The sequence below is a fragment of the Petromyzon marinus genome, chromosome 35 (genome assembly GCF_048934315.1).
Source record: "Petromyzon marinus isolate PM22_M1 ecotype Great Lakes invasive population chromosome 35, UKy_Petmar_22M1.pri1.0, whole genome shotgun sequence".
NCBI lineage: Eukaryota > Metazoa > Chordata > Hyperoartia > Petromyzontiformes > Petromyzontidae > Petromyzon > Petromyzon marinus.
Window position 1 is genome coordinate 6,148,939 of NC_133701.1, and position 21,122 is coordinate 6,170,060.

At 48.6% G+C, this 21,122-nt stretch overlaps 2 protein-coding genes across 3 annotated transcripts in view; one reads left to right on the forward strand and one right to left on the reverse strand.

Annotated features, from left to right (window-relative positions):
* Positions 1–14,384, forward strand: part of LOC116948903 (histone H2A deubiquitinase MYSM1) — a 29,905-nt gene extending 15,521 nt beyond the window's left edge. For both annotated transcript variants that reach the window (XM_032966147.2, XM_032966148.2), the window contains exons 9-20: positions 337–467; positions 1,983–2,113; positions 3,237–3,314; positions 3,984–4,087; positions 4,924–4,978; positions 5,346–5,396; positions 7,421–7,495; positions 8,351–8,539; positions 9,410–9,539; positions 10,880–10,985; positions 12,872–12,929; positions 13,709–14,384. In XM_032966147.2, the coding sequence (XP_032822038.2) occupies positions 337–467; positions 1,983–2,113; positions 3,237–3,314; positions 3,984–4,087; positions 4,924–4,978; positions 5,346–5,396; positions 7,421–7,495; positions 8,351–8,539; positions 9,410–9,539; positions 10,880–10,985; positions 12,872–12,929; positions 13,709–13,876 (1,276 nt within the window). In that variant the 3' untranslated portion in view covers positions 13,877–14,384. The remainder of the gene's footprint in view (positions 1–336; positions 468–1,982; positions 2,114–3,236; positions 3,315–3,983; positions 4,088–4,923; positions 4,979–5,345; positions 5,397–7,420; positions 7,496–8,350; positions 8,540–9,409; positions 9,540–10,879; positions 10,986–12,871; positions 12,930–13,708) is intronic.
* On the reverse strand, positions 14,034–18,526 carry RMI2 (RecQ mediated genome instability 2). The gene is made up of 2 exons (XM_032966150.2): positions 17,508–18,526; positions 14,034–16,648 (listed from the first exon to the last, which is right to left on the reverse strand). Exons 1-2 carry the CDS (start codon positions 17,815–17,817, stop codon positions 16,500–16,502), a joined length of 459 nt encoding a protein of 152 aa, XP_032822041.2. The 5' UTR covers positions 17,818–18,526; the 3' UTR covers positions 14,034–16,499.
* Positions 18,527–21,122: the final 2,596 nt, after the last annotated feature.

Here is a 21,122-nt window from a genome sequence, read left to right on the forward strand (position 1 = left end):
GGCTGTTTGTGAGACCCTGCTCTGCCTGTGGGCAGCGGTAGTGCAGCGGTTAGCGTGCTCCGCTGCGGGTTCGATTTCCGCTCACCGTTAGCCTGGTACGGTGTGTAAATATCACCGCTAGCGAGACATAGGTGTGGTGGTAGCCACCCACCCGCTCGTGTGCCGTGCCGGCCTTCATAGGTGCTCGCTAACAGCACTTGCCCTAACAGGCTGTTCAAGGCTAATACGGGAGATATTTTTTATAGGTTTTGTTATATCTGTATGCACATGAGCAAGCCCACATATGTATTTGCTGTCTTAAGGCTATACGGGTGATCTTTGTCTGTTGGCTACCAGGGAGAGAATCCGTCCGCGCTACCTCAACAAGACGGCCGTGCGATCCGGCCTCAAGAACTGCGGTGACGTCAACTGCATCGGCCGCGTGCACACGGCTCTCGAGCTCCTCGGAGCCATCAACTTTGGCTGCGGTGAGCCCTGATGCAGCCCCGCCATCTGGGCTGGTGTAGCGGATGGGTGGGTCGGTGGGTGGGGGTGTGCGAGAATGAATGGGTGGATGATGTGAGGTATTAGGTAGGTAGATTGGTGGTGTGGTGATGCCATGGTTGGGTGAGTGGGTGGGTGGCTAGGTAGCAAGTAGGTGGGTAGCTAGTCTGGTGAGGGCATGGGTGGGTTGGTCGGTAGGTGGGTTGGTCGGTAGGTGGCTTTGTCGGTGGTTGAGTGGCTGTGTGGGTAGCTGCTGGTTGGTGTGGTGAGGGTGTGGGTGGGTGGGCTGGTAAGTGGGTGTTAGGGTTGCCACGGTTTGGCAATACTATGATACATCATACGATAACAGTATCCACAAAAATCATATCGTCGGTTTTGCTAAATGTTATGTCATGGTTGCCATTGCTTGTGCAGTTTTTCTTTTATATTTTTTTCTGGACAAAATATAAAAAAATATAGCAGACTCAATGAAAATTATACTCTTTGGTTCTTTCGGTAAAGTCACGTAGGTATAAAATAAAATAAATCACGACGTTTCAGGCGCAACACAAGCGCCCGTCATAAATCACCTACGTGATTTATTTTATTTTATACCTACGTGACTTTACCGAAAAAAACAAAGAGTGGATTCCTACAGTCACGAACGCTTCAAATCAAGATCAATGAAAATTGTATATGAATAGCTAGTATCCAATAAATTAATGATTGTTAAACTGTTTCCCCGAGTAACTGAAGGGGTGATGATGAGAGTTAAGTTCATTATTTTTGATGTAACTGACAGCATGTGCATTATAAGTGTTCTAGATTCCGATGACTGGAAAGCCATATGCCAATATTAAGTCGAGGGAACTACAGTTGAATAACTTTCGTGATCTATTTTGTACCCGAAGCACAGAGAAGCACACAAAGAATACAACATAAACGTGATGTGCAATCACGAGACTGTGAGAAACTGATATCGCGATATTTGTCATATCACAATTTTTTTTATCTTGTATCATATCGTGAAAAATTATATTGCCGCCACCCGAGTGAATGAGCGGGTGGGCAGGTCAGGAAGCTTAGAGGGGCCAGTAGGTGTGAGAGAGTGGAGAGGAGAGGGGCGGCAGTGGTGATGGGGAGAGGGACAGGGGGGGCAGGCAGGGGGAGATGGCGACAGACAGTAGTGGGCGAGAGGTCAGCAACCTCTCACTAGTCCTATCCGTCCCAGGCTAAGAAACTCTGTGTTCCGCACTGCTCCCGATTGAGTACGGGAATTGGCATCACATACCTCCCCCGCCTATTTGTAGCGGATGCATTTTAAAAATAACCGGGTGGCAGGTGGTGAAAGCCTTGAGGGTTGTGGCTGCCGTGACGTCACAAGCCGCTCCGCTTACTGTAGGCGATACTCGCTCCACTACGGTTTTGCTCCACGGTGATCGGCATCAACGCCGTTCCTCCCAACCTCACCCCCAAAAACCACCTCGGCCCCTCCCCTCTGTGTTGTTCCTCCACTGCAGAGCTGGCGGTGTGCAAGCGCCCGCGGGTGGTGGGTGGCACGCGTGGTGGTGTGGGGCGTGGTGGCACGGGCTGGCCTGATGGGGCTGACGATGATGGTTCCGTCGCGCTGGCACACAGGCTACAGTCCATGGTGAGTGGCCGTTTACTTTCTCGCTGAATATTCACAGGGCCACTGGTAGACTGTATGTATGTATGTTGAACTTATTTCGCACCGTACGTAGCCAACCGTGCTAATCGGAGACTTGAAGTGGGCATGTGCCTAATAGTCTTGATCGTATTCAAGTCCCTTGGCCTATTAGGGCCTTTGAGACATGACCGTTTCCTTTACTGATATCTCTTTCCAATTCTCTCACTATGGCTGTGACTAATAGCCGCAGCCATGGCAAGAGTTATAATGGTTGTGGTGTGTGCTGGGTATGGAAATATTTTATGGGTTCTCAACCCTGGACAAATCTGACTGAAGTTAAGCCTCGATGGTGAGTGGTGGTGGCAGTGGTTGCGATGGTGATTTTAGTCGCAGGGCAGTTTGCCCAGATTGAAAGGCATCTTGACAAAACCGGTGAAGGCTGCTCCACTCATCAGCAAAGCCTATGACGCCAACGGGGCGAGGTTATATGACTGTGTGGATTGGCTTTGTGGGCTGCATCATTTTTACATGGTTCAAACAGTGGTCAGGTAGAGCATTGTCGCTGGTTCCTGCTGTGGGCTACAAGTGTCTCCGTTGGTTCGACATTTAAGAAGATTTTGCTTGATCAGTAACGGCTTAACGAGTGGTGGTGGCATACAGTGCAGCGTATTTGATGATCAGTTTTTCTGAGAAGCTATAGCTATTCCTCCTGCACGGATCAATCAACTCGCCCCATTCGTAAATAACACTCCCATGGACCACAAAAAATATAAAACAGGATGAAATTTAATATGATTTAATTTTTTTATGCAGTCATTGATGAATGGGCTAAGTCCATAAACTCTGACTCATTTTCAATATTGAAAACTAATTTCTTTAAAACTGCTTTTTGTATTGAGTTTGTTGTCCTTCCCCCCGCACCTCCGATTTGCACAGTTGGCTACGTACGGTGCAAAAGTTCAACATACGCACATCCATACACTTGATAACTCGGTTTAATCACGGGTGGTGGCTTCCTGCATTCAAACGCCGAATCTCATCATGCGCCGACTCGACGTCCCTGAACTTCTGAGTCACCCCACCACCGGCAACTCTTCCTCCTTTTGACCTCCCACGATTTCTGCAGCGCACGAGAAAGCGACGTGTGAGAGACTCCTCGGGAAACTGGTGCAGCGAGCGCGAGCTGGAGGGGCAGACGTACGAGGTACGGAGACATTTCACTCGTGTTCCCCCCTCCTTCCCACGTACGTGAGTGTTCATTTACGGTGAAAGCCACAGCAGCCGCCACCGTCGTCCGCCGCGTGCACTCTGCTGTCGCAGCGTGACTCAATCAGAATCTTCATCTAGACTGCAGGAATCCAAAATTACCCAGAAATACGCTCGCACTCGTCAGATCTCAGAAACTGAGCGCGGGTAAGCCCCGGCTAGTGTTTTGGACGCGCGACCGCCATGCATAATCGTCGTTGAAGGCTCCTGCAGGGCTGCGTTGGGGGCATCGGAGGGCAGTGCACCAAAATCCATTGTCGTACTCCCGTATCTGTGTTCCCAGTCTTCACCAAATCCACATTAACCAGCGTGTTACAGTATGGCTAATTAACCCCCCATGCCCGGCACTCTCCCATCATTCGAGTGACAAAGGGCTACACGCGTACATATTTTTTTATTGTTATATTACATTGTTATTCTAATACCACACTTTTTTACAATCTCCACTACTGATAAAAAAAAAAACCATCCCTCAAACCTGAATAATTTTTCACCACCCAATATTATTGGCGAACGTCCATGGATCGGGGAGGCCTTCGTTTCGCCAGTGGGATAGAGCATGGCCCTTGCCGGTGCCGATGGTGACGAGTGCTGTGTGGCTGCAAAGCACCTGACGGCAGAGGAGCTGGCGGAGAGGAGACGACGCCAGGAGGCCGAAGAGGAGGCGCGGCGAGCAGAGCGCGGGACGCGGCCTCAAAAGCGACCGCGCGGGTGTGACCGCTCTCCCTGCTACCACTATCATAAACAACATCATATCCACAGCCACACGGTCATACACACATCATACACACCGCCACACCATTGTACAGGCCACACCGTCACACCACCGTACACACCGTCATAGCGCCACAGGCACAGAACCACACTGTCATGCACACCATCATACACACAGCCACACTGCCACACCATCATACTGTCACAGTCACACCCACACCGCCACACCATTGTACAGGCCACACCGTCACACCATCGTACACACCGTCGTAGCGCTACAGGCACACCACCACAACCACACTGTCATGCACACCATCATACACACAGCCACAGCCACACTGCCACACCATCATACTGTCACAGTCACACCCACACCGTCACACCACCACGGCCATACCGTCAAACCGTCATACACACCATCATACAAACCGTCACACCACTACAGCCACACAGTGATCCATAACCAACATTGTCCCACCACCACCCGAACACCAATAATATGTACCACCCTGCCCATTCCACCAACTCACTGCTCCACCGCCAACATTGCCCCATCGCCCTGTTACCTCCATTCATCCCACCACACTTACTGACTCACTGCCCCACTATATTCTTTCCCAATGACCCGTATATTCCACCACCATCGAAACCATTGGTATCCCTGCCACCATCCCATCAACGCTACCACCACCACCACCACCACAACCACAATAATAATATAATAAAACTATATACCCTGAGTTAACCTACATTTCAAATTAATTAAACTGATTGAGGGAATAAGGATCTTGATATAGCATATAATAATCGTTGTTGTCGTCATCCCTATGTAGTTCTCTGTGCCCCTTCCGGCTGGTGCCGTGTTCTTCGTTCACAGCAGACAGGCCGGTACGTCCACACAGCACAAGAGGCGTCCTGTTTCCATGCGGCATCGCTCTTTCTGCGTTCGTGTTGTTTCACCCCGCATTGTCGCACCCTCGAGATTCGACTTCACCGCATACCAGCGAACGACAGTAATGAACGACGCTGTCAATGGCATCGTCCTTGCTCATTTACCCTGCCACTCATTCGCCAGTTTCCAGAAATTGTTCGGTCGATAAGCCCCGGCAGCTCTTCGAGCCGTGCGAGAGAATGTCGGGGTGGGCATGCGTTGACTCGGAGGCAACAGATCTCGGTGCCCCTGACGCGTTTGCACGTTCGACCTGGCCGCGAAACATCGGTTAATTCCTCTCCCTGTCGCTTCCCCCCGTCGCAGGCTCCGTTCCGAGTTTTGGTGCGCGCAGACGCCTTGATCGTGATGGACATTGTGAGTGGCGCGCGCGTACGGTAACTTTGCTGGCAAATTGACGCGAGAAGCGTAAACCGTTCATGACTTAAAAACTAATTAAATAGGTAAGCAGGTTTGTTTTGACGGCAAGGCGCTTTGGTCAATCGATGAAATGTTATTTCCTTTGGGTAATGAATTGCCAACCTGGGTCACTGCCAATACCATTAAGGACACATCTTATCGAAGCAACTGGGTAGCTGGAGGGAGAGGTTGGTTGGGTGATTTGTCCAGGATTCCATTTGAGGTTTCAGCCATCTATGATTAAACCGGATTCTCATGAGCAACCAGATAATAGTCTGAGTCCAGTCACCAATAACAGTACAAAAAATACGATAAATATTTGTTTAATTGCTGATGCGACAAACACTCATTGCATGCCATATGTAATAGGTGTGCACCTAGTGTGGCTATAGAGCCCTATTAAAGTGACTTCAGATTTAAGTCATAATAATACAATTTATCAAACGCATATTTTCAGACAAAGCCAAAACTATTTCCAGCCAGGCTCGAGGATCCGCATATGCCCGACAAAAACAGATGAACGTCACTTTCATCATCATCATCACCACCATCATAATTTTCCGGGATTGTGCTCTGACGCAGAGTGGTGCACTGCTCGCCGCAACATTTCCGAGTATATATTTGTCATCTCTTGACGTTAACACCAGTGGCACAGCTGGCATATAATTCGAAGAAAGGAAACGCAAATAAAAGGGGGGGGGGGGGAGGAAGCATCTTCTAAAGAAGTGGACAAAAGCTGGGTGCAATGGCGGGCAAAGGCAGGGGGCCGAGTGACCGCGGTGCAAGAGCCGCTCGACCGTCAACAACGATTTAACGGGAAGCGCTGGATTTATTGACCCAAGCTGGAGAAAACATGTTTTCATTAATAACTTGGGACAATAAATAGTTTGGTGGCCGTGGTTAAAGCACTGACGCATCGACATAGAACAAGAAAATAGAAAGAGAAGGAACAACAACAAAACACAACGAAAATAAGAGAATCCGTGTTTTAATTTTCTTTCGGGGGTAAAGTTGAGCGGGTCGGTGCGGTGTGGGGGGAGATCGGGGCTTTGAAAGGGGACCCTGTTATCAGGGCCACCGGGAGAACTGAAGGTCGCAACCCCCGCGCTCCCGCTGTGCCCATCTCATCGTGACTGGGGGGGAGGGAAAAAAATGGCAAAGCCCGAGATGCGGTGTAACAACAAACACGGAGAGCGGGTTTAGCAGAGACTTCACAAGGGAAGTCAGGTGCAGAAACATGGTTCCTTCGTGTGGGTGCATGGGGTGGGGGTGGGGGTTGATCCTCCATTGCTTTTGCAACCTCAGTGTGTAAACACTGACATGTGGCTCGCACGATTCGTAACCAAGGGAGTTCGTGGGAAAACCAATATGTTCACCATCACAAAGTCGTCCCCTCCTGGTCCCTCCCATAGGAATGTGGAAGTTTTACTGCTGGTTGAGGACCGGCCGTGAAGATGAACATTGCCCAATGCTCTGTTGAGCATGGGGGTGTTTTGAGCGCTCGCTTAACCAACGTCAAACAATTGAATTGAGCTACAAGTGACAGAATTACGTCTGTTACTTATTTGACGTTGAGGTATTTTGGCAATTAATATACCTGCAGTCATAATAAAATATTTTTCCAGAAGTCCCTCAGTTTTTCAGAGGGATTCTGTTATTGAGATATTTTTGCCTCTACCTTTTGACTTCCGATCATGGGAGGAAATTGGAGTGGGCAGAGAAAATCTGCACACATGAGATGACATTCGAAGGTCTGTCTAGATCTGTTCCCAAGTCTGCTTGCTGTGCCGCTATAATCCTGACCGCCTCGCCGCCCGGTGGATTTGGAAGTCTCCAAACACCGCGACATCCGCCAGCCCCTGCCACCGATACGCTCGTTCACGGCCGTGCGCGCTCCCGACGCCCCCCTGCTGCACGTCGCAAACAACAACGGCAGCCCTTCGTCATTGCGTGGCATTGTCGCTGACCCGCTTGTTCCGCAGCACGCGCACGTGTCCAGCGCTGAGGTCATCGGGCTGCTGGGTGGCCACTTCCACCCGGACCAGCAGCAGCTGGAGGTGAGGAGCCGAGACGAGTGTGACAGGATTACCGTGTCAACAGAAGGCAGTGCATCGGTAGCCATTGTACTGTACTTGTATGCTCCGATGTCTACGCTCCACCCACCTTCAAGCGGTTCCGTTTCCCAGGCCCACCCCCCATCTTCACCAGCTTCACCAAGCCGCACTGACCAGCACGGTGAAGTATGGTCAAATAACTCCCCACGACCTGCACTTTAAGCGGAGGCCCTCATCCGGCAGTGGATTTTATTAGGACTGTTCATGCACACAAGACAGCTCATTGGCTGACAGCATGAAAACCTTTCCCTTGCGAGGCTACTGAACCAGCAAGTGTGTTGTGCTATCGCAGCAAGCGTGCATGCGTGTTTATTTCATGTGGGTGTGTGTGCGTGTACACATGACCAATGCAGCGTACTTATGTGTGGTGCATGTGTGCGACCACAGTCGGTGTATGTGCTGTATACAAATGATGTTCCCCTGCGTGTGACATCATCGGTGTCTTGCGTTTGTGAGCAATCGCAAGAGTTTGTGTGCGTGTGGCGTAATAATTAGCACGCTGTGTTACGAACCCGACGACCGGAGTTCAATTGCAGCTCATGTCAAACACCAATGGCAATAATCAGACACGGTCCCGGGCCTCGCCTAGGCCGACTCGGCCTTAAATGGTGTGATGTATAAACATCACCACTCGGGAGACAAAAGTTTGTCAAGCATGGTGTTGACCATCCACCCTCTCATGTGGCTGTGCCGGCCTTCATCGGTGCCATTCGCTAACAGCACTTGCCCCCAAAGGTCTTGTCAAAACCTACGCGGGGATCCTTTGTCTTTGTGCGTGCACGACTCCGCGGTGTGAAGGTGTGCGCGGCGGAGCCGTGCGATGGCGTCAGCACGGGGCTGCAGTGCGAGATGGACGCGGTGGCGCAAACGCGGGCGAGCGAGGCGCTGCGTGCGCGGGGACGAGCGGTGCTGGGCTGGTACCACTCCCACCCGGCCTTCCCGCCCAGCCCTTCGCTGCGCGACATCGACACGCAGGCCAAGTACCAGGTACGGCGGCGCGACCCGGCGTCGCTGAGCGCGAGCAGACGCGCGCCCCCGGTGCTTTTATCATGTGACGTGAACACGGGTTTCGGTGGCTTTGCTTGTTAAGCTCTTCCCATTGCGCTGTCCATTGCTGTGCTTCATCGTACGTTATTGAAAGTGGTGACATATAGTTAATCGTTTTGCTTCTCTGGGCAAAAATAGTACCTGCTATGACACATTGGATCAGAAAAAATTGTGTAACAATTGCCCCAGTTGCAACCGCATCGCAAATTGCCCGCTCCGCCACCCTGCTGGACACGTGTGTAAAGGATGCCGAGAGGCAACCACTATTCGGAAATGGATAAATATACACTCACCCGAGTCCTAACGGCTCCCCTGTCATTGGCGAGGAGCTATCGCAGGGTGGGGAGTTAACGTAGCGGGCACTCAATCGGATTTGAAGGTGGTGAGCCATTAAAATCGGATTGGTCGTCAAGGAAAAACTCAAAGGAAATGTCGGTTGAGACACCGTTATTGGGGGAAATTAATGGGATTGGTGGAGAGTCATGGAAAGTTCGGGAAAGGGTGGGAAAGAGTAGGGTGAGGAGTGGGTTCATGGTGCCTGAACGGGTTAATCCCCTGGTATGTGACGCGCTGTACGGAAGACGTAAGAATGACGACGTTCAAGACTCACCGGACTGGAACTCCTTCACAAATAACAATCGACCGGTTGTGTGTTCTCCTTCGCCCATACGTCCACGTATGCCAAACGCACACGCATGCACACACACACACATGCACACACACACGTGTCCCCGTGCCCCCGTGCCTGCGTTTGTCGTACGTTCACTCGTGTCGCCGTTGCTGCTGTGGGATCGTACCGTCTCTCTGCAGGGCTACTTTGCGCAGGGTGGAGCTCAGTTTGTGGGGATGATTATCAGCCCGTACGACCCGGGCCACCCCTCTCCGCACTCCCAGCTCATGTGCCTCACTGTGACTCACGACGTCAGCCTCGAAGGCCACCGTAAGACACTATTAAACTAGTAATAATAATCATCATTGGGTATTAATATACAGACCTTTGTCAATCTCTCGATTGCCTCCTAATCCAATCCCGGATCAATTTCAAGATCGCCCTCGCCATCATTAAGATCCTCTGCGGACTTGCCACTCTTTTATCTCACTTTTCTCCCCTGCATGCACTCTACCTTCTCTCATCTCATCTCTACACCCCTCTATGCATTCTATGCACTCTGCTAACTCTCTCCCTCTGCCCTCACTCTAATGCCCTCTGCAGTCCGGCAACTCAGGCTTTTTTTATCAAAACCTAGTCAACTTTCGATCATTGGGAGGTGGTCACTCATTCTCTCTCTGCTTCCCCGTGTTTCTGTTTGTGCTGCTGTCGACTCCGTGATCCTGTTCATGGCCAGGCGACTGTGCTCGTCTATTTACAGCCCCGAGCTAGCGGTGAAACATCCATTCATATGCCAAGTGGTGGTGGCGGCATCTGTGGAGAACAGCCACCCTCGTGTGCAAGACACTCGGCATTTGAAGATTCATAAAGCTGCATTGACAAAGACAACATTAAATTTTCCATGTCTCCTTGCCTTTGTCAACCGCTTCATCTTACGCCTTTTAACGAGCCCTGCGTGGCATTGTCAGTGACGAGTATGCAGGCGGTGTTACTGGATGGCACCACCGGCACATGGGCTGGAGGGCCCCAGGAGCCAGGCTACGAATAGGAGGGAAATTGGACAGTTTGGGGTGGGAGGGGGCAGTTAATTCCTCGCCACTGTCCGTGTACTAAAGGCCCGAAGCGCGTTTTCGCGACTTGGGTTACGTGCCCTGTGCCATATGCCGTGTGCCGTCCGTGCACGTGGGGTTTGATACGGCACAGCCATGCTTATAAATAAACCATATTCCCCCGAATCCTCGCGACGGATGGGATGGTTGGACATTTTCATTCATTCGCCGTGTCATACGTGCTACTCTCAATGCATGCCAGTAATTACAGCGGAACATTTTTACTATTTTAAATTGTGGCAGGGTGTGTGGGATGAAGTGGTCTGGTGAAAGCTATTGACACCAAAGCACCAATTTATGTTAGTGGTCACGATTGACATTGCACAACTCCAGGCGCTCGGATACATTTGGATGAAATGAATCGATTCCGTTTGTGTATACGGCTCTGTTTATAGCCATCTGTTCTTCAATTCAAAGCATTGACATTTTACTTGAAATGAGTATTAATAGTGTACGACTTTATTGCAGTATGTGCATGCATTCATGAATATTAGATTAAGCTCGTGATCCGAGCATCAAATCGACGTTCCCTCGCCCCCCCCCCCCCCCCCCCCGCGGCAGGTTTGCCATTTAGGCTGCAGACGGAGAAGACGGCTTACGTGTACGATCCGCTCGACGTGCTCACCAAGGCTAGGGCCATCGCGGAGAAATACTCGACGCTACACAGGTACTAAACATAATAGAAGACCAAACATACCAGCGTGCCCTAAAGGAGAACATTTGACTTGGTCCATATAGATCAGAAACGTTGACACTGATGGCGAATATAATTGAAAGTTGCAAAATACACAGTTGCCTAGAGAGAGACGCACACTTGAAAGTTTGAAGTCAAAAAATCTAAACATTGAAAATTAACAGTGGGCTTGGGCAGGACATGTCGCCAGAAGGGGGTGGTGGCCGGTGGTGGAGATGAATGACAGAGTGGCAGTCAAAGGAGAGAGCGTGCCCAAGAGGACGTCCGCCGAGTAGATGGAGCGATGAAATCAGCTCGTGTGCAGGTGTGAGATGGATTGTTACGTCGCAAGATGGCGATGGCGTGGGAAGGCCTTCATCAAGCACAGTGGGTTGATTGTGACTATAACGATGAAATTCATCGTTAAGACATTCCGATTATGTCACTGACATCACTACCATCCGGATTCATGCGTCAATGCAGTGATGTCACTGCAGTGCCATTTTGGGGGACCGTGATGATTACTTCAAGGTCTATTTTCAATTACAAAACATCAAACTCATGACAGACAGCAGGAACACACCGTTTAGGTATATATCGACAAGATAAGAGCTCTTTGTTTTTCTTTGCTTATGCCTTAAAATAAACAGTGCTGGAGAACATTGGTTTGGAAAGCCCATTGGCTCATTGACCTACATTTTACTTTTTAGTGATGAAACAGTCCCTTATCTCCTTATCAAGATAACACAATCTCTTACAATTAGCAGTGCTGGTGGTTCATCCTACTACTATGCCACCTCATGGTGATGCTGCATTACTTGCAGACCGCTCCATCACCATATTATGGTTGGTGTACTTTTCTGACATAACCCTACCAAAATGCTGACACAGAACTTCGGAAACCCGCGAGGTTGGGCGCTTCACTTAGCGATCACTTGGTGAACCACACAACTGCGTCAGCATCCGTGAATCTTCACAACACCAAAGTTATGTTTTTGTTCACCCGTGTCCGAATAAAATGTGGCGGCACGGGCATGTGGTTCGAGTTAAGAGTACAAAGCGACCGCTATGGCCGATGCAAACGACCGCATTTATTTGCTATTCCACGCGTCTGTTTATTTACACGGCGGGTGGATGGGTCGTGGGCTGACTAGAAATCATCCGTGCCTCGCAGCAGTATCTCCTGTGGATGGGTTTCTGGGTGAGACGGTGGAGGCATTGCCAGATTAAGTTTGATAGGGAGCCTGGGCTGGTATACTTTTGGGGGTGGGTGCCCTCTTTGTTTCATCATCAGCAGCAGCACCCACGGATCAATCCACTGCAGGATGAAGGTCTCCTCAAGCCACAACCACCTCTCATGAATCTTGGGATGAAAAATGTACATTGGTAATCGTGCACCTGAACTGTTTTCATCGCCCCATCTCCACGGTGGATGTCCATTCGGACGCATTCCCTCGTGCATATTACATTCTTTACCGTTTTACCACCACCAATGTCCAGTGTAAAAAAAAACTCCAGTTATATCGTCGTGATTTCAAGTTTTAGTTTTTAGATGTGATAGGCAAAACGTAAAGCTAACCTCTAAGTAAGAACACACTATTAAACATTGGCATAAGTGGTACTAATACACTTGGTAATAGTGACTTTAATGACAAAATCACCCACCATAGAATTTACAATTCAATGCAGTGTGCTGGGCCACAGCCCCCTAAAATGCTGCTGCGTTAACCCGGCCCTGGGTGCGGTGTGGGTGCACGCACCCCGCAAGTGCTGATCGTAGGCGTTTTGCACCGCCCCGTTTCTCTGCCAATTTTTTCGCTAACGTTGTTGGTCATCGTGCCCTTTTTTTCCACCCCCCCGCCCCTCTCCGTTACCGCCAGCGGGGTTCCTATGCTTCACCCGTGCCGGGGCTGCGCGGAGCTCACCTACCTGCAGAAGGTGACGTCCACACCTTGCGGCGCTAGCTACCCGTGCCTTGCCGCACACGGCGCAGCAAATTGGCAGGAATTGTTGCTTAGTAGTCTCAGTGTGAGCGACACGCACCGCTGGGTGATTGAGAGCGTTACACAACGCGTGCGACCCAGTTTGCCGTTGTTCGAGAAAGGTCTTTTCTGCTCGATTGTAGTGTTTGTGTAAAAAAACAAACGCAGCTACTTTCACAGAAAGAGATGCATGGCCAGAGCTACATTTTCCAAAAGGCATTTAAGAAACTAAAGAAGCACTATTCTGAAAAAAGCACTTTACCAGTAAATTGTCAAAATGTTTCTCAACTAGGATGGGAATGGGGGGCGAACAGCCTTTGTGTTTCGACAGCGGTGTTTTTGACGGGATGTGCTAAAAATACTCGTGCGTAGGGTTTTTGCCGTTGTGGTGTTTCGCTCTCCGATGTGTTTTCAGGCTGTATCACATGTTGTTTGGGAATGTCTGACGTTTCAATCCGCATCCCGGGAGCTTCTAAATTAAATTTTTAATTCAGTGGTTGAACTTACGCTCCCAGAACATGGAACTCGCAACACCTGGAGCCAAATGTCGCATGTCATTCCGAACAACACATAGCAACCTGAAAAAACATCAAAGAGTGTGATGAAAAAAAAGAATTCTTAAAAACCGAAGCAGGACATTCGCAAATAGTAAAGTCAGCGATTAAACAGAACCACGGGCTTAATAGTGGGGTACGTGTGTGTGTGTGTGCGCGCGACATATGCCGGACTGCACAGATGCTCGTCAGCCTGCGGCACTGGCTAGAGGTGGAGTCTGGAGAGGACGCAGGTGTGGGAGATGGAGCGGAAGACCCTGGAGAAGTCGTCGCCGAGGTGGAAAGGATCTTCACGGCGGTGTACGCGGCGGCGGCTGCCGAGACACTATCGCACACTCCTGCACTGTAGCGGAGAAGCGACTTGGCGATTAAAATCGATCGTTACACTCGCGATATTGCGCATTGAATCATCCGCATGAGGATCGATTATTTACAGTTTATGCTAGCTGTGCGCCATTTAGTCACTGTACAAACGTGCAGATAAGATAAATGAACAATACAAGTGATTTGGACAAGACCGGAAATAATATTTATCGCAACTCAAAATCGTGACATTTCATTGAATTGCCGAGGGAGGAGCAAATTGTTACAATGTTTTGTTTCATTACAATGTATTTTATACGTTATTTTTATATTTACAACCCCCTTAATTTTTTTTACTGAGATAACGATGTCCTGTCCGTGTGTGCTAGCAGGCGCAGTCATTAAAACGACAGTGACACTGCAATATGGAGGCGTTTAAAGTTTGTAAATAATTGATTGTGTGCATAAGCATTGTGGCACAGTTCACGTAAGCAAGAACCCGAGTGAGTATGTTGTTGATGTTTACCTAATAAAACAAAGCAACGCAGTACAAACTATGCATGAATTCAATCAATTAAAACCTGGTGTGGAATGTAAATGTCTATACAGCAGCTGCAACAAAATATACAAGAGATTAACTTGGTTTACAAGGATATTACGACATGGGCATATTATTCCATATAATCTATAAAGACATTGTTGAAACTTTATGTCCAAGCCAAGTATAAATCTTCATTCCATTACACGTTACACGTGGTGAAGCTAAAGCAACGTTGGGGCTTTTACTGTGGCCCTACGTCATGTTAACCCAACGGTTCTTAACCCCCCCCCCAAGGGTGCAAAAGTTTTTCATGGGGGGGGGCGCAGAGGCTGAATCATGGATACTGTGCAGGAGGAATCTTAATGCGTGCGGGGAACGTCGGCGCTGCACTGCGGCAACAATCATACACGACATGAAACGTGTTTGGCTTACACCGTGTTGATTAGAGACGTGATCTCTCTTGTCATGTGACCTTAGCAACCTTGTATTTGTCAACCCAAACGGTTTACCCGTATTCTTGTAAGGGAAATTGAGTTTCTAGGTCCATATGGCGTCCAGCCGTTTTAATCCTGGCAAAATGTTTTTGTCTTTTTGTGTTCCTGCCTTGTGATGGGACTTTATAGGATGAACGTTGAGATTTATAAGAGCACGTGGTGACCAATAAGGTCTGAATTGGTCTGTAATAACGTCGGCACTCAGGGGTTGATAGGTATGCAGGTACCATTAGTTTTTATTAGGGGGTCGCCATACCATAATTAAACTTTTTAATGCGTCGCAGTAGTTTTTGTGAATGCCGTTGTGAGTTTTCGCACGAAAATCTGTTGGTAGGATGGTTAGTTGGAGGTAGTGAAGTAACTTTTTTGTTATTTTATTTGAACCTACGTGACTTTACCGAAAGACCCAAGAATAAGCAACTTTTTATTTCAAGGAAAGCATTTGGCACGTGATGTCAAAATGTGTTGTCTTGTTGGAAGCTGCTGTACGCCATAGTTCTTGTCTGCATAGTTTACACACCGGTTCAAATGCAGACATGTCTCCGTGACCAATATGCTCGTGTCTGAAGAATGCGCGTCTCAATAGCCTGTGGACTGGTACGTGCATTGGCTTCGTACTATCTAGATTTGAAGTTTTCGTGACTGCAGGGATCCATACTCTTTGGTTCTTTCGGTAAAGTTACGTGGGTATAAAATAATTAAATCACGACGTTTCGGGTGCAACACAAGCGTCCGTCATCAGGTGGGACAACCATAGCAAGAAACAATTGAAGTGGGCAAACGGGCTGCTGTGCCTCTTGGCACTCTTGTCACGGCAGCCCTTTTGCCCACTCCAGCAAGTTTCTTGCTGTGCTTGTCCCACCTGATGATGGACGCTTGTGCTGCGCCCAAAACGTGATTTAATTTATTTTATACCTACGTGACTTTACCGAAAGAACCAAAGAGTATGGCTTTGTACCGTTTGCCTTTTGACGTTCTCTGGTCTAACACTGGTTGCGACTAAGCCTTAAAGAAGCCTGTCTGGTGTAGGCCAATCCGTTTCAAAGACTGCATATGTTACAGCATGTTTGTATGTTTACCACAAGTATATGTGGTTAATGCAGATGATTCCTTGCAAAAGGTTTCTTTATGGCGTTTAAACATTTTAACACCTGTTTTATTGTCAGAAAGGGTAAAACCTATTATTTTTTCATACTTTGTACTGGCAAAAAAGGTCCCATTTTGCATCTCTCTTTATCTACACTACTGGCGTCACTGTAGGCTACGTGTCTCAATTGTGTAAATGCTGATATCGCACAAAGACAACACGAGCTTTTATCGATGGTCATTAACAATGCATTTTGAGAAACCTAGTTCATCAGTCCATTGGTTCTGAACCTATTTACTATGGAGTAGCCCCTCAGCAGTCAAGACCACTGGTCCCTTCCTGCGAGAAACTGATCCACTGGGGTGGAACCATCCAGCACCATTCCTCTGCAAGTTTGACTCCCCAGTTTAGGGCTGGGTGACAGTGTCCAAGACATTTTCTTTGGCAGGGGCGGGGGGTGGTAGGCATCTGTCTAGGCATTGTGGGCAGATTGCATTGTGGTGGTGGTGATGACGATGAGACCGGTGCGTGGCTTCCTGCTAGTCGCTCAGGGGAGGTTCTGCTGCAGGTCGGCCACTTCTGCCCTCCACATGGCCCTGTGGGACGGGTTGCTCGTCAGCCCCGTCACCTTGGTGGCCTTGATGACAATGTCCGGGCCACAGGACACCACGGCGCCGTACACCAGCACGTACTCGCCTGGCAGGCGCATTCACAGCCACGTGCCACGCAAGAGACAACGACGCCATATAGAATCAGAACATTATCTTCTTTGGTTCTTTCGGTAAAGTCACGTAGAATGAGAATAAAATAATAAATTGATAAAATAAAATAACACAATAATATTCTCACAATATTATTGTGTGGTAAAGTCACGTAGAATGAGAATAAAATAATAAATTGATAAAATAAAATAACAATAATATTCTCACAATATTGTGTTATTTTATTTTATCAATTTATTATTTTATTCTCATTCTACGTGACTTTACCGAAAGAACCAAAGAAGATGAATCCTTGCAGTCACGAAAGCTTTAAATCGAAATCAGAACATTAATTTACACTGGAGGGATCCGATGAGCGACGAAGCTCTTTTTCACAGATGTCCAGTAAAATAATGGTACACATCAAGGTTTCAGAAGACGTGGTCCACAACAGTGATCATTATTATAATTCAACGATATTCAGCAACGATTTCAAGTAGTAGAAGAACCCTGTTGTATCACTTTTCTATTTGTAATAGAGTAATTGGTGAATTGTCAAACGGCATTCCAGGTCTGTAGTAAGGGTCGTATATAATTCGAGATTTGAAGCTTTCGTGACTGCAAGGATCCATACTCTTTGGTTTTATCGGTAAAGTTATTTTATTTTTTACCTACGTGACTTTACCGAATAAAACCAAAGAGTATGGTCGTATATAAGTTTACTTTGTTTAACAAGTCTCGTGACATTTTCACGACCTTAAAAAGGTGGATTTGCTCATTTTTCGGCTTTAACCAGCTGGCGCAGTTCCCTTTCAGCCGAGCCAACCTTAACATCAGCATGGGCCACCACTCGCCTGGAGCCAGGCAAGGGCTGCCCCTGGGCACGGAGTCCAACCCACGCGCTGTGAACTCCCCGGTGCCGTCAGAGATCCGGGCCGAGCCGCCGTGGCTCTCCTCCACGGCCACGACGTCTCCCTGCATCCACACGTACGACACCCGCAAGGGCGAGCAGTCGGGTCTGGGTTCGAACCCGGTCACCGTTGCTCCACGGTCCCGGGTCACGGCGCACGCGTGGGGCTGCTGCTCGTCGGGCCGGGCACCGGGGCAGGCGGAGAGCTGCCCGGCTAGGACCTTAAACGGCACGGCGATGACGGGCGCTGACATGCCCTCGTTTCTCCGTCTCTCTCCACTGCTGGATTGACTACAGCTTGGACGAGGAACCGAGGGATGGATGGAGTGTGGATTGGTGCAGTGAATTAACTACTGTGAAAGCGTCTCGAGTTAATGAAAGTGGGGTCATGGATGAAATCGAAGTGGCTTAAAAGTTAAGACAATGACGGTAGGCGGATGAAAGCGGCGCAGTGAATGAAGGCAGCTCAAGGAATGGAGCAGCTGCACTGTGGGCCGCACCAATGGAATAATGAATTGTGTGAATTGTGCCTCGTCTAAAAGAACCGAGTTTAAGCTTAGTGCGGGCTCGGGAGAAAGCAGCGAACGCAACTGAACGAATATAAGGCCGCTCAGGGGACAATCTAGCCACTTAATCGCCGTGACTCAATCGCAGAAGAAGGCAAGCGACGATAAGTTAGCGGCGGAAGGGGGGGGGAGAGTCGCGGGGAGAGCGGAGCTTAGGAAGCGTTCGTTGAGGCAGAGTGTGGGCCCCCGTCGGCTTCTTGGGCTTCGCGTTTCAACGTTTGTAGAGCCCAAGAGTTTGCAGCTCTCTCGATGCGTCGCTCGTAGCTACGCCTTCCCCGCAAACTTGCCCGTCGCATCGCCCCGACGCGAGTTTGAAGCTTTAATCAACGAGAGAGCGAGCGAGCGAGAGCCGTTAACGTGGGGGTGGGAGGAGAGGTGGGGGAGGAGCGCGCAAATGACGTCATAGTTTGTTAAGCGAGTCGGGTGACGTCATTTGGCGCGCTAGTTTAAAACATTTTCAAGAAATACTGTTTTAAAATCAAAACTCAGGCGAAATCACATCGTAATAGAGATGGACACTGTATTTTTTTTATTGTTTTTCCTTTTGTTGGAAACTCGCTTGTTTGCCCGTCCTAGGACGGAAGCTGAAATTGTATTGTTTTATATTTTTATTATTTTATTGTTTCCGTTCTACATGACTTTACCGAAAGAACCAAGAATATGTACAGTACATTTACGTTTTCTTGTGTGATTCATCCGCTCATGATTATTAATGACGGGGGGGGGGGGCTCAGTGACGTCACGTATGGATGTAGCACTGTGCTGCGTATATATTTTTTTTTACCGTCACTTTCTGTAAATAAGCGTCTGCGTATATTTAGTTTATTTGATTAACTTTCAATAAAGAAACGTAAAATTTAAACCGAATTTGTGTAAACAAATTTCTTTCCGCGGGAGCGTAAAAATCCAACCGCTCATTAATATTAATGAGGGGGGAGTGGGCCTCATGTGGAGTGACGTCACGCGGGGGGTGGGCCAAACGTGGAGTGACGTCACGCGCGGGACATTATTGTCTCATAGTAGTAATTACAACAAACAACGCGATATTAGAGTTGAAAGCACTCTGCGAGATTTGGTTCTTACAAAGTGCGATTCGTATTATGGACACCTGGTTAGTTTAACACTTAGTAGGCTTTCGCGACCAATATTATTCATAATAAACGTTTTTTGGGTTAGATCGCGTTATTTATAAATGTGTCGTAACCCTCCACCACCCGACACGGCTAATCAGCAAAAAATGTGTCACATGTGTCAACGTGACACATTTTTTTGCTTATTATGGACACTTGGTTAACTTTTGGTACGGCTAATTGACGTATTCCGGATCACTTTCCCACACCGCAGTGTCCATCATCCGCCAAGGTCTATCCACTGCTAGATGAACGCCTCCTCCCAATGACATACGTGGGCCACCCCTCATTACCCTGCGATTCTGCCGCACATAAGGCAATGTAATGAGTTCATCCTGTAGGTCTCTCTCGGGTCTGTTCCTTCCTTTGGCTGCCATTCCATCCATCACCTGCAGTCTCGACCACGGGTCATCATTGGTGCCATCCATGCAGTGGACGCGGTGGCTAGGAGATGTTAACTCCCTTGCCTGGTATACAGGAGGTTGTGGGTTCCATCCCGACCCTGACGCCTGCTGCTGTATATTTGGAGTTTGCGTGTCTCTCTCATCATCATCACGGTGGCTAGGAGATGTTAACTACCTCGCCTGGTATACAGGTGGTTGTGGGTTCCATCCCAACACTGACGCCTACTGTATATATTTGGTGTTTGCGTCTCTCTCTATCATCATCGCGGTGGCTAGGAGATGTTAACTCCCTCGCCTGGTGTACAGGAGGTCGTGGTGTGTGCGTCTCTCATCATCATCACGGTGGCCAGGAGATGTTAACTCCCTTGCCTGGTGTACAGGAGGTCGTGGGTTCCATCCCGACCCTGACGTCTGCTGTATATTTGGAGTTTGCGTGTCTCTCCCTCTCTCTCTCGTTCCCCGTGGTCGCGGTGGATTTTTCTCCGGGTCCTCCGATCTTTGTCCCTCCACATTCAGAATCGACGTCCCGCGTTCAGAGCATTTGACCGCTGTAAATTTCCACGCGATGATGATGATGAGCCACTCGGTTGAGCTACAATTTGTGACAAGTCGCTTCTGACAAAAGAGCTACATAGGGGCCGTCCATAAATGACGTCACGCGATTTTTTTCGCTTTTTGAGCCCCCCCCCCTCGTCACACGGCGTCACAAAAAGTCAGACCCCCACCCCCCTAAAATATGACGTCACAAAGCTCTGCCCCTCCCCCATATTTTCATTTTGAAAATAAAACATGCTTAGAATCTCTTTAAACTATTGTCATTGTAGTGCGTATTTAATGTGGCGCTGCACTCTGATGTTGTAGGAGTGTTGTTATAATATATAGTGTTGTTATAATAATTCTATATTTATTTAAAGTTGCGCATTTTGATTTGACGTCACATTTATTAACCCCCCTCCCGTCACATATCGTCACAAATGTCTGACCCCCCCCCCCCAGGTGCGTGACGTCATTAATGGACGGCCCCTTTCCTGGTAAATAAAATAGTTTAGTTTGATGTTCTCATGTCCAGCCCAACTTGCCTTCACACCACCCGCCTCCTCTCTTCACTCTCGCAGAACATCTGCAACTGTTACAGATAAGAACACATCTTGTGCGCCACAATGTCATTAATTTATTTACTTTGTGGTTTTTGATATTCGTTGCATCAATATAATTTACTCATTATAGATCTGCAATGTTTGAAAACGCGTTTACCATCCGTGTGTCAATTAAACACCCTCCCAAACAAAGATGTCCTGCCCCCCCACCCCCCCGATCGCATTATCCAAGTGAAGTACAGTTAACTTTAAAAATAAACTTTTAACATTGCAAGCGCTCGTGCACGTTGTAAAACTCCGATTACGACACGAGTTAAATTTCACAGTCTGGATAGGCAGCCCCGGGGGTGAGCCCCCCGAGT

Bases quoted from the DNA above. Each gene is read 5' to 3' on its own strand.
- RMI2 (XM_032966150.2), bottom strand. From the start codon at position 17,817: ATGTCAGCGCCCGTCATCGCCGTGCCGTTTAAGGTCCTAGCCGGGCAG. The intron at 16,649-17,507 runs GCGAGTGGTGGC...TGCGCCTGCCAG, and splicing joins CAGCCCTTGCCTGGCTCCAG to GCGAGTACGTGCTGGTGTAC.